Source organism: Ruditapes philippinarum, unplaced genomic scaffold (genome assembly GCF_026571515.1).
Source record: "Ruditapes philippinarum isolate M1 unplaced genomic scaffold, ASM2657151v2 ctg1115_1_1_1_1, whole genome shotgun sequence".
NCBI classification, from domain to species: domain Eukaryota; kingdom Metazoa; phylum Mollusca; class Bivalvia; order Venerida; family Veneridae; genus Ruditapes; species Ruditapes philippinarum.
The window spans coordinates 66,832-81,100 of NW_026861434.1; the positions used below are offsets into that span (position 1 = coordinate 66,832).

General features: G+C 34.6%; 1 protein-coding gene across 2 annotated transcripts in view; it reads left to right on the forward strand.

The window, feature by feature from the left end:
• LOC132715598 (double-stranded RNA-specific editase 1-like) overlaps nucleotides 1-8,280 on the forward strand; it is a 64,495-nt gene extending 56,215 nt beyond the window's left edge. For both annotated transcript variants that reach the window (XM_060698615.1, XM_060698614.1), the window contains 2 exons: nucleotides 693-1,370; nucleotides 6,047-8,280. In XM_060698615.1, the coding sequence (XP_060554598.1) occupies nucleotides 693-1,370; nucleotides 6,047-6,573 (1,205 nt within the window). In that variant the 3' untranslated portion in view covers nucleotides 6,574-8,280. The remainder of the gene's footprint in view (nucleotides 1-692; nucleotides 1,371-6,046) is intronic.
• Nucleotides 8,281-14,269: the final 5,989 nt, after the last annotated feature.

Sequence of the window (14,269 nt, forward strand, 5' to 3'; positions counted from 1 at the left end):
AGGTCACTATTACCTTGATACTGAAAACAGTTTCCGGAGCATAACTAAAGTTCCATTTGACCCACAATGTTCAAATTCATAGGATGATTGTCCATATTAGGCAGAAGACCCCTATTGATTTTGGGGTCACAAGGTCAAAGGTTAAGGTCATTATTTATAACTTAAGTATTAATCAACCTACATCTGTAAAATTTTATAGGATGAACAGCTAATTCCCATGTCTTACAAATGCTTCATCCTTACTAAAAAAAAAACACTTTCGGGCATATATTGCTCTACCTAGCGGTGCTCTTGTTTTAATTTTTCAGGACTCAATTTATATTTGAAGTCAATAAACATTATAGAGTAATGCAAAAGTTAAAAATAGAATTTTGACAACATTTTTTTTTAGTTTTTGGTTATATCATGGGTGGCCCTTTCTACTTTATTTATAAAGATGACTCAATTACCAAGTTTTACTTTGTAGAAAATTTTATCTTATCCTAATGCAACTGGTGCTTGAGGTAAAATTTTATTGTTGTAGTTATTGGCCTGGTAATGTACAGGCAAAGTTATTATCCTTCACTATTTTTGTAATGTTAATTTCTCTAGGACCAATGGAGTTATTCTTGCTATTTATTTAATTGTATCGTATGATTAGAAATTTTGTACTGTTCGATGGTTTGACTTGTAATGTTTTATTTATGTTACAGGAGCTATGCCTGTTAACAACACAGAGAGTGGAGAACCACCTTCAGCATTAGCAGACCATGTTGCCAAGTTAGTACAGGGCAAGTTTGCTGAACTTACTGATGACTTGAAGAGTCAGTATGCACGGAGAAAAGTGCTTGCTGGTATGGTGATGACACGTGGTGAGGACCTGTCACAGTCAAAGGTGCTATGTGTATCAGCGGGAACAAAATGTATAAATGGCGAGTACCTCAGCACTAGCGGGTTAAGTGTAAATGACTTTCATGCTGAAATTTTAGCACGCAGATCAACTATAAGATTTCTGTATTCTCAACTGGAAAAAATGGCTTCCAATGACCCTTATCAGATAGAAGACTCTGTGTTTGAGATGTGTGAGAAAGGTTGTAAGCTTAAAGATGATGTAAAATTCCACTTGTACATCAGTACTGCACCATGTGGTGATTCCAGAATATTTTCTCCACATGAGATTCAGCAAGGAAGTGAGAATGAAGGGGGAGATAAACATCCTAATAGAAAGGCCAGAGGTCAGCTTCGAACAAAGATAGAGTCTGGAGAGGGGACGATTCCTGTCAGAATGGCAGTTGGTGTGCAGACCTGGGATGGAGTCATACAAGGAGAAAGGCTGTTAACTATGTCCTGCAGTGATAAAATTGCTCGTTGGAACCTTCTTGGCATTCAAGGTGAGTTTTAGAAAGGGAATTTTATAAATAATAGTAAACTCTGCTACAGAGCATCAAGTCACTATATCACTTTCTGCATAGCTTAAACCCAAATGTTGCTAAATCTATTATCTTTAGACCGCTTCCGTGGTCGAGGGGTTAGAGTCGATGACTTCTACTTCAGGTACCTCTCTGGCGTGGGTTCGATCCCCGGGAGATGCTTTGGTAGTTTAGCGCGGAGGAAGGTAGTCTAGTACTGGTGTAACTCTCCAGGAACGATGGTTAGGAAACTACCCGCCTATATGACTGAAATACTGTTGGAAAAAGGCGTAAAATTAAACAAACAAACAAACAAATATTATCTTTAGTATATTCACTGCATTATATAGGTAACTGGCAGGGATTAACTTATTTGTCAACTTATTTGTATCACTGTAAATAGAATATCTTTGTATATGATATCATAGTAAGTGGAGTTTACCATGTATGTTAATTATGTTCTTCTTCAAAGAAATGGAGATATATTGCTTTGCCATGTGTTGGTCCTCTTGTATGAAGACCACAATAACTAGTCAGTGATTACACCACTGGGTGCTTCAACTTTGCCTTCTTTCCATTAGACTGTCTGGACAGTGATCCTGAAATAACTTAAAATGTAATTAAGTAATGTTGATAACATTTGGAATGTGGATAAGTAACAATATTTTAATTGTTAACATACTTTTGTTTGTTTAACTTTTCGTAGAATATTTTTTTTGACTATTGTCATGACCCTTCCACTGGCATTGGTTTAATTATGTCTCCCCCACCTCGGGGGGAGACATATTGTTTTTGCCCTGTCCGTCCGTCAGTCCGTCCGTCCGTCAGTCCGTCCGTCCATTCTTCGTTTCCGGACGATAACTAGAGTTCCTTTTGACCTACAGCTCTCAAACTTCATAGGATGAATGGTCTTATTGAGCAGATGATCCCTATTGTTTTTGGGGTCAGTAGTTCAAAGGTCAAGGTCACAGTGACCGTTGGTCAATTTCTCGTTTCCGGATGATAACTAGAGTTCCTTTTGACCTACAGCCCTCAAACTTCATAGGATGATTGGTCTTATAGAGCTGATGATCCCTATTGTTTTTGGGGTCAGTAGGTCAAAGGTCAAGGTCACACTGACCGTTGGTCAATTTCTCGTTTCCGGATGATAACTAGAGTTCCTTTAGACCTACAGACCTCAAACTTCATAGGATGATTGGTCTTATTGAGCAGATGATCCCTATTGTTTTTGGGGTCAGTAGTTCAAAGGTCAAGGTCACAGTGACCGTTGGTCAATTTCTCGTTTCCGGATGATAACTAGAGTTCCTTTTGACCTACAGCCCTCAAACTTCATAGGATGATTGGTCTTATAGAGCAGATGATCCCTATTGTTTTTGGGGTCAGTAGGTCAAAGGTCAAGGTCACAGTGACCGTTGGTCAATTTCTCATTTCCGGATGATAACTAGAGTTCCTTTTGACCTACAACCCTCAAACTGGGGGAGACATATTGTTTTTGCCCTGTCCGTCCGTCAGTCCGTCCGTCCGTCAGTCCGTCCGTCCATTCTTCGTTTCCGGACGATAACTAGAGTTCCTTTTGACCTACAGCTCTCAAACTTCATAGGATGAATGGTCTTATTGAGCAGATGATCCCTATTGTTTTTGGGGTCAGTAGTTCAAAGGTCAAGGTCACAGTGACCGTTGGTCAATTTCTCGTTTCCGGATGATAACTAGAGTTCAATTTGACCTACAGCCCTCAAACTTCATAGGATGATTGGTCTTATAGAGCTGATGATCCCTATTGTTTTTGGGGTCAGTAGGTCAAAGGTCAAGGTCACACTCTGGAAGGAGCTTTTCAACCTGGAATGTTTTATGTAGCTCTCAGTCGTGTCACATCTTCTTCTGGTCTGCACCTTTTAGAGGACCACTTCAACCTTGACGCAATATATTGTGACCCATCAATACAAAACAAATTGTCTCATATGCCAGAGGCTAACACATTACCAGGATGGAATTCTCTTGAACCAGATCAAGGTTTTGATCATACCAACCATATGTATATTGCAAGTCACAACTGCGAAGGCTTACTACCACATCTTCAAGAATTTACCTCCAATCTGTTCCTTCAACATATGGATATCATTGCCCTGCAAGAAACCTGGATGAACCAGAATTCTACATTCAGAAATCCCCTCCAGACCTATAATGTAGAATTACAGTGTCGAGATTATAATAATAATCATCTGAATACATTGGACACTAATCAGTCAACTGTTAAAGGTGGTGTAGCCCTCTTCATTCATCAAGACTTTGCTTATGAACGAATACCCACGGATGCATGTGGAATCGAGTGTGTTGCTGTAAAACTTTTAGCTAAACAACTGTCTGTCTACTCTGTATATAAACCTCCGTCATTGCCGATTAACTTGTTCCTTCAAAAGCTTACCCTTGTCTTGGAAAATTCACCAACAGAAAACTGCATAGTTCTAGGAGACTTCAACATTGACCTCATTCAATATTTAGAACATCCATTGACCCACACTATGTTACGACATCGCTTTAAACAAATAATAAACAAGGCTACTACAGCACACAACACACTTATTGACCATATCTACCAGAGAGGCTTCATTGTGAAAACGAGTGGAGTCATCCCAACACACTACAGTTATCATGATTTTACATACATTGTAATTTGAGTTGTCTTTCAATAGTGTAAAAAAATCTGACAATATGAACGTTTGTTTCAAGTATCATCAAAATCCTTTAAAGGTTTGAAGAATTATGGAGCAGACACAATTTCCTTTAATTTCATTTGTGAAACTATATATGATATGACATTCAAGTGTCAAGTAGACCTTGACCTTGGAACCAGCCATACGAAACATGTACTCTACACGTTCTCTGGATGTGGTGAATTTTTGTTTCAAGTATCTACCAGAGAGGCTTCATTGTGAAAACGAGTGGAGTCATCCCAACACACTACAGTTATCATGATTTTACATACATTGTAATTTGAGTTGTCTTTCAATAGTGTAAAAAAATCTGACAATATGAACGTTTGTTTCAAGTATCATCAAAATCCTTTAAAGGTTTGAAGAATTATGGAGCAGACACAATTTCATTTAATTTCATTTGTGAAACTATATATGATATGACCATCAAGTGCAATTTCGTTTGACGCCCGCCTGCCATACGCTGATTGAATAACCAGGATTTTCAAAATTGAATACCTGGTTAAAAACAAACAGTTTAGGAAGCATCTTCTCATACAACCTTAACAATAGAAACCATCCATAGACAGCCTTCATTGAAGTGACTACCGGGTATTTACATTATCTTATCTCCATTTCCATTCCTGTTTCCATTCACAGTTATTCTCAGCAGTGGGGGAGACATGCGCTTTTTTACAAAAGCATCCTCTAGTTTATTGTAAAGGTCCATGTCCTCAGAAACTTTCAAAATATTTGCTTTAAACTTGGTATGATTGTTTGTTATCAAAATGGGACACAATTTTAAAAGGGTGTGTAATCCTAGAATTTATTATTATAAGCATACATACTAACATGGGGTTGGTCAGAAAGTCTGTCGGTACACTGACATGATGGGAGAATGTGAAGACATCTGTGTTCTTAAGAAAGTTTTGGTTTGACATAAAATATTGTCTACTCTCAAAATAATGACAAAGGTATTAACTTTAAACTTGTTTATTGGTTATGTACCAAGTCCATAAGTTAAAAATGTGCCCCTGTTTCATAGCTTTTTTTTCCTTTTCACATTTTGATCTCATAATTTGAAAAATTGTTTAAAAAGATTCATCAAGTTCTAAAAAGTCACATTTGTTGAATTAGGGTCATCAGGGTGCTCTTTTCCTCTTTTTCCAATAACTAAAGTGAGCAATTAGGCCCATTTGGGTCTCTTGTTAAATTACATTGCTGATAGAAGACTTTGCTTTCCATAATAGAATATACTTTCTGTTCAAATAGTTGAATTTGTTATTATCTGGTAAACAGTGTAACATTTGTTTCAAGATTCTTATGTTTGTAATAATAAGTTGACAATATTAGATCTCTGGTAGATTTATTTTGTCTCGGTCAATTAAGTATGTGACTGCCAGAGTAGTGTCCAAGCTTATATACTGGTATCTGCCAAATACCTTGATAGATAGTCTTTAATTTCTACTTCGAATAATTTATTAGATTTATGTCACTCTTACTTTGTGTCTTAATTTGTTTTTACAACAAGGCATATTTCAAAAGTAAAGAAAATATTAAGTGGTTTGAGGCAAACATTACACATGACTTATATTTCTTACACAATAAATCTGTAGACAATACTGACTTGTCTTTGACATCAAAGTAATCGAAGAATGTATGAACCTGTTGCTAAGTATTTTGAGAAAATTGCAATATACATGTAGTTTGAGGGGAAATCTTATTTCTTAATAGCAGAATAATGGTTAATAGATGAATGTTTGTAAAAATGACACCATCTTAACATAATAAAAATAACTTATGTAATACTTGTTTGCACTTGCAAAGTTTTAGAAAATAATCATAAAATATTCATAACTTCTTAACAAAAATAATTCTGTTTTCGTGCAAAGTTTAAAAAAAAATCATAAAATATTTTTAACTTCTTATTAAATTACCTTTTGATATATTTTAGTGTTATTTTTTCAGGTGCCTTGCTGGGCCACTACATTCAGCCTGTGTATATAGAGAGCATCATTCTGGGCTCTTTATACCACAACGAACATCTAGCACGAGCTGTGTACGGACGTCTGGCAAACATGGAAGGTATTACTAAGCCTTACTGCATCAATAAACCCAACCTCAGTGGAATCAACAATCCTGAGCAAAGGCAACTTGGCAAAGCCCCAAACTTTGCTGTCAACTGGTGTGATGGAGATGAGGGCCTTGAGGTGATCAACATGACTACCGGAAAGTTGGAACAAGGAACAGAATCCAGGCTTTGTAAACGAGAAATGTTGAAACGTTTCTATGCATTACAAGGCAGAATATCAACTGTTACTGACTTGGCTAAAATTCCAAATATATCTTATGGAGAGCTCAAAGCAATGAACGTTCAATATCAGGAGATGCGAAATAAACTCGTGGAACATTTTAAGAAGTCTGGTTATGGCCAATGGGTGAAAAAGCCTGTTGAACAGGATGAGTTCTTGTATTCTACAGACCAAAGAGCATAATTCTTCATCTTCATCACGCATTGTAATGTAAACTGTACTTGAAACAAAAGATTTCAAAAGTCACTTTATGTTTGCTCTCAAGTTTGCCTTGTTTGCAACATAGCAGTTCCATTTTATTTTTTCATTAAAACAAACTTACCGAGAACTTGTATAACAAGTAGATTTTGTTGCTATATTTTAATTGACCTCATCATAATATGTCTTTTAGAGTTATGGCCACTGAAAGAGGCCTTAACTGCCATATTTTGCCTCAATTTGCATGGTAATAGTTTTATTTTAATTTTATTTCAAGCAAAAACAGATTCAGTGCCAATATATCTTTGACTGATCTCCAGGCCACGTGTTCACTTAGATTTAAGGATCAGGATTAAAATTAAAAACAAAGATGAAAAATATTCCACATTGTTTATTCTCATAGATTTACGTGAAAAAGCACGTTCATGAGATTTAGAATAAATTTATTATTATTTCACAAGATACGGGCAATTCACAATTGAATTTAATCTTAAAATTGATATGATAATTTTGATTTAATTTTTAGCCTTATGTGGTGAACTTCAGTTTTATAAAGAAATGAAAATAAAATCAGCACATTTGATTCTTATCCAGATTTTTTCTGAGTGAACTGTATGGGCCTTAATACAGCTTGTATTATAAACATATTTTACCTTTTACAATTTTTAAAAGAAAAAATGTAAGAGTCCATTTTTAGCTCGACTTTTCTATGAAAAGGGGAGCTATCCTACTCGCCCCGGCGTCGGCGTCGGCGTTGGCGTCACACCTTGGTTAAGTTTTTCGTACCACCCCACTTTATTTCAGAAGTATTACAAGTATGGCTTTGAAACTTACCATACTTGTTCACCATCATAACCTCCATCTACAGACAAGAGTACATAACTCTGTCAAGGTTTTTGACAGAATTATGGCCCTTTTTTGACTTAGAAAGTGTATTGAGCTTGGTTAAGTTTTTTGTACCACCTCACTTTATTTCAAAACCATTGGAGGTATTGCTTTGAAACTGACCATACTTGTTTACCATCACGACCTTCATCAACAGACAAGAGGACATAACTCTGTCAAGGTTTTTGACAGAATTATGCCCCTTTTTGACTTAGAAAATACATTGAATATGGGTAAAATCCACTTATTGCCTTAACCCTTTGAGATATTGCTTTGAAACTTTTAATGCTATTTCACATCATTACCCCCATCTGTACGCAAGAGAAGGTAACTCTGTCAAGGATTTGTTTTAAAAATTAAGGCCTTTTATCGACTTAGAATCTTGGTTAAGTTTTTAGTACCAGTCCACTTTTTGACTGAACTGTTTGAGATATTAATTTGAAAGTTGGAATACTTGTTTACAATCATGATTCCCAAACATGTCCAGGAGAAGGTAATTCTGTCAAAGATTTTATTTGAATTATGGCCCTTAACTGTCAATGTTTTGTATTATAGGCAAGCACTAAAAAACTTAAAAAATCTAAAAAAATTCATTCCTAACCACTTGTTCACTTTACCATAAATTATGTCATATAAACATTGCTGTAATATTCAAGGGTATCAAACAACTAGTTATTTTTCTCTTTTTGTACTTGAAATTAAAATCAGTAGTATATGCATATTTCACATTTTATCTCGCCTATTACTGCAAAAACTTTTTTTATTGGCAAGCAATAAAAAAGTCGAGCGCGCTGTCTTACGGACAGCTCTTGTTCTCAGAAAGTGTAAGCCATAAAGCTTAGATATTTGATATCAAGCATTCGGAATTCAACCAAGTTTATTTAAATACCCAAGGGGTAGGAGTAAATTGATTTTAGATAGACTGATATAGTATTTATTTATTTTCTGACTTCCTTCATGAAGTCGTGCAGGCGAGATCAAAATATTTTCCTCATTGAACAGTAATTAAAAGACATCATTTATGGCTCTCATATGTACGGAGCCCCTAAGGTGACATTCTCGACACTTTTCCCCCGGCATTTAATTCGTTTTTACGAAATATTAATTCGTAAATACGAAATATCAATTCGTTTTTACGAAATATTAATTCGTTTTTACGAAATATTATTTCGTAATTACGAAATATTAATTCGTAAAAACGAAATGTTATTTCGTAATTACGAAATATCATTTCGTTTTTACGAAATATTAATTCGTATTTACGAAATATTAATTCGTTTTTACGAAATATTATTTCGTAATTACGAAATATTATTTCGTTATTACGAAATATTAATTCGTAAAAACGAAATGTTATTTCGTAATTACGAAATATTAATTCGTTTTTACGAAATCTTATTTAAGGTCATTTTGAGCTTGATAAAGAACCTATTAATCTCACAAATGGGTCATTTACATGCCTTGATCAACTTTGCGATTATAAGCCGAATGGTTCTCAAGTTGTTATATTTATGTGAACAGGGTTTTTGAGTGAGAAGTCATTCTCTATCCAAAATGGTCTTTTTTCCCCATTGTCAAATACATGTTCCTATCAGCAATGTTTTAATGTTTGAGACAATCTTTTACGACATGTATCTTTAAAACAGAAACATGCTATATTATTCCGTTCTTTTATCATATACATTAGTAAAACTAATGGGACGAGGTGGGGGGGGGGTTGGTCCAGACTTTCACTAATCTAATCAATTTAAAATAAATATTTCCTCACAATTTATTATAAGAAATGTCCGTGTTACGATTTGAAGCACAGGACCCCCATTTTAAGTAAATTTTCCTAGCGCGTGTACCATCACGGCTGTGGCTCAACGCTATTAACATGCGATTATTTTAATTTATGTGCAATAGTGTAAAGTTAAAAAACTTGGGGAGAACAAAAATCACTATTTATATTGCATGTACATGCCTTATATTAAGTCAGGAACTTAGTTTTGAGGCCTTATTTATAACTATTACCAAAACTCTTTGAAACGCTAGAAAAAATTTAATTCGTTTTTACGAAATATTATTTCGTATTTACGTATTATTATTTCGTAATTACGAAATAACATTTCGTTTTTACGAATTAATATTTCGTAATTACGAAATAATATTTCGTAATTACGAAATAATATTTCGTAATTACGAATTAATATTTCGTAATTACGAATTAATATTTCGTAAATACGAAATAATATTTCGTAATTACGAATTAATATTTCGTAATTACGAAATAATATTTCGTAAATACGAAATAATATTTCGTAAAAACGAATTAATATTTCGTAAATACGAAATAATATTTCGTAATTACGAATTAATATTTCGTAAAAACGAAATAATATTTCGTAAAAACGAATTAATATTTCGTAAAAACGAATTAATATTTCGTAAAAACGAATTATTATTTCGTAATTACGAATTATTATTTCGTAAAAACGAATTAAATTCCGGGGAAAAAAGTGTGGAAAATGTCACCTTAGGGGCTCCGTACATATGGAATGTACCAGCGTCATCTCTCTAAAGTTGGTCATTATGATTTTCAGACCCAATGTTTGTGTTGATGATATAAATGTCAAGTTAAAATATCAGTCGCTGTGGGTGTCATTCTACATCAGTGCTGTACATCAAAGTTACAATCATCATATGAGCCGCGTCATGACAAAACCAACATAATGGGTTTGCGGCCAGCATGGATTCAGACCAGCCTGCATGATCAGGATCCATGCTGTTCGCTATCAGTTTCTCTACTTGTAAAAGAGTTGGTTAGCGAACAGCATGGATCCTGATCAGACTGCATGGATGCGCAGGCTGGTCTGGATCCATGCTAGTCGCAAACCATTATGTTGGTTTTGTCGTGACACGGCTCCTATAGTTATTATCATACCAGCTGGAAGTTGAGATAAAGAGAACTTGCTATCATGCCTGTTTTTTGCTTAAACTTCCCTGGCGAGGGATCAATTATTTTCATATAACTTCACATTTGAGAATATGTGCATATTTTGATGAATTCTTTTTACATATTTTTTTTGTGTTTTTAGTATTTTTATGTTGTTTTTGTTGAGAAAGAAGATGCAGATTCGAAAAGTGTGTTTTCCCATTTATTAGTTCTCTGGCAGTAGTTACACAAAATTTTCTTTCCTTTTTCTTCTTCTTCAGAATTCTTGTTACTTGACACTTATGATGTTAATATTAAAAGGGAAGGCCCAAATAAGTCTAAATGTAAATGTCGAGATTAATGAAACTATGGGTAGATAGATAGATGTATCAGGAAATAGTGAAAAATAAGGCTTTAATAGCAGATCCCTTGATGATTTTTGTTGAGAAAACATTATGTAAATAGATGACTTTATGAAGAATAAGCATATTTGCTTGCAAATAACAAAAATCGACAAAATTTATAAAAAAAAAAAATGATTTAAAAATGATTTAAGCTAGTTTGATGAAACTATATACATGTGAATATTACTTTTTCTTTGGTAACAAGATTTTAATAATAAATGCATGTTAGATATCGTATAAAGATCATACATTTTGTGGTGTTGTCGTGGTTATAGTATTCCCAAACAAATAGAATTTAAGTGTTAAATGGTGTTGTTTATGAGTTAGGAGACTGGGTTATAATTAGTTCACTAGTGCTCTGAGGTAATCTTTTTTTATTATTTAAACATGGCCATCATCTGTCATTGATTTTGATCTTTCTCCATATGTTCTATAAATATGTTGACAGGGTGAGCTTTTGTGATCGCTTTTCGTCCGGCGTCCGTCCGTCCGGCGTCCGTCCGTCCGTAAACTTTTACTTTAAATGACATCTCCTCATAAACCACTAAGCCAATTTCATCCAAACTTCACAGGAATGTTCCTTTGGTGGTCACCTTTAAAAATTGTTCAAAGAATTTAATTCCATGCAGAACTCTGGTTGCCATGGCAACCGAAAGAAAAAACTTTAAATATCTTCTTTTAAAAAACCATAAGGGCTAGAGCTTAGATATTTGGCATGAAACATCTTCTAGTGAGTGTCTACCAAGTTTATTCAAATAAAAGCCCTGGGGTCAAAATTGGCCCCGCCCCGGGGGGTCATTGATTTTCCCTATATGCATATAGTAAAAACTTAAAAAATCTTCTTTTAAAGAACCCAAAGAGCTAGAGCTAAGATATTTAGCATGAAACATGTTCTAATGGGTGTCTACCAAGTTTGTTCAAATAAAAGCCCTGGGGTCAAAATTGGCCCCGCCCCGGGGGTCATTGATTTTCCCTATATGCATATAGTAAAAACTTAAAAAATCTTCTTTTAAAGAACTCAAAGAGCTATGGCTAAGATATTGAGCATCAAACATGTTCTAATAGGTGTCTACCAAGTTTGTTCAAATAAAAGCCCTGGGGTCAAAATTGGCCCCGCCCCAGGGGGTCATTGATTTTCCCTATATGCATATAGTAAAAACTTAAAAGATCTTCTTTTAAAGAACCAAAAGAGTTAGAGCTAAGATATTTAGCATGAAACATGTTCTAATAAGTGTCTACCAAGTTTGTTCAAATAAAAGCCCTGGGGTCAAAATTGGCCCCGCCCCGGGGGGTCATTGATTTTCCCTATATGCATATAGTAAAAACTTAAAAAATCTTCTTTTAAAGAACTCAAAGAGCTATGGCTAAGATATTTAGCATCAAACATGTTCTTATAGGTGTCTACCAAGTTTGTTCAAATAAAAGCCCTGGGGTCAAAATTGGCACCGCCCCAGGGGTCATTGATTTTCCTTATATGTGTATAGCAAAAACTTAAAAAATCTTCTTTGAAAAAACCCAAAAAGCTAGAGTTTAGATATTAAGCATGAAACATCTTCTAGTGAGTGTCTACAAAGTTTGTTCAAATAAAAGACCTGGGGTCCAAATTGGCCCCGCCCCGGGGGTCATTGATTTTCCTTATATGTGTATAGCAAAAACTTAAAAATCTTCTTTGAAAAAACCCAAATAGCTAGAGTTTAGATATTAAGCATGAAACATCTTCTAGTAAGTGTCTACCAAGTTTTTTCAAATAAAAGAATTAGGGTCAAAACTAGCCCCGCCACAGGGGTGTCATTGTTTTTAACTATACATTTATGTGTATAGTAAAAACTTAAAAAATCTTCTTTTGAAAAACCCAATGAGCTAGAGCTTAGATGTTTAGCATGAAACATCTTCTTATGGGTGTCTACCAAGTTTGTGCAAATAAAAGCCCTTGGGTTAAATTTGCCCTGCAACGTTGGGGGGGGGGGGGGGTGTTGGTTGGGGGGCCTATATACAGGTGAGCGACCTCAGGGCCATCATGGCCCTCTTGTTTCTTCATGGGAATGATTGTATGGTTCTTCAAAGTTAAAAGTTTGAAATGTAAGCTTCCTTTTTTTTCTTTTTTAAATCTTTAATAATGTGTTTGTCATAGAAACCAATGTAGAAAACCTAGAATTAAGATATTTAGATTGTAACATTTCCTAGCAATCCCCAATGATAGCTGTTGGATTAATTTCTCTTTATTAAAAATTGACCTGATACAGGAGGTCACTAAATGTACATGTAAATGAACAGCAAAAAGCTTTTAAAAATTATCCTGATGTTTGTTTTAATGCCTTGTGTTATTCTTAAAATAATACAGGTAAGAAGATCCTTTCGTTAGAAACTATGTGGCCAAAAGATTTATTAAAGCTAATTTATTTTGTATGTAGCATTGTAAAGCGGCTATCATCAAAAGAAATTAAAGTTATAGTCTTAAAGTAAGAAAAAGCCTGTTCATGGTACCTTTCTATAATTATATCTATATGTATACTCAGGTGAGCAACATTGGCAAACTTGAGTGTCGTTTAATGCTTGTTGTTTTTTCTCTGTCTAGTCTAGTAAGTGTACTTTTTTTATATCAGCTAGACAATTTTTCTTCTTAAATTTTTAGTTTTAGCTTCTTAATATATTTTAAAATATTGTACTTTTATGTTTCTTTCATCAGATCTTAAAAATGCTGATTTGTTGACCTCACCTATACACATTGTTATGTTATGTGCCAGAGTGAAGGTTGTCTTTCTTGATACCTTACGTCTGCTATGGATTGTAATGCAAAGAATTTAATGAAACTCAATTGGAATCATCCCTGGGTGATTTAACATAGATTCTTTTGGTCTGCTGGGCAAGATGGCTGCCAAAGCAAAACATCTCTCAAATAGGCCGCAATGAAGCTTTTTACGACATGTAAACTTTAAGGTCTGCTGATCTAAAAATATCCTTATCAACCCTAGTACCCTTGGTTGATTTTAATGAAATTCAATAGGAATGATCCTAACAGCTAAATTGTTCTAGTTCTCATAATTAAATGACTGACTACCTATAGCAAAGAAATAGAACTAACCTTTTGATGACACTTGGTCACTAAGCAGATTTTAGTGACCCCTGGGGTCACTACTCGTGTACAAAGACAAAATCAATTTAAGTTGGCTGAACTAGGATATTTTCCTCTGGAGTGGTCACACCAGGTGAGCAAATAAGGATTAAGAATTTTTGTTGCTATCAGAAATAGTGAAAAATAAGGCTTTAATTGCAGTTTCTTTGATAATTGTTGAAGAAACTTTCCTGTTTTTACAGTCAGCATAACTTTTTGATTGTTAGACACATTATCTCAGCTTATGGCATATTTTCTAAGCAAATCCATTATGTATTGCTCATTACTTTGTATCTGGTAAACTACGCAAGATTGACCAATATTTCTTCTTAACAGATGAGCTTAATAATTTTAGAACTATATCAT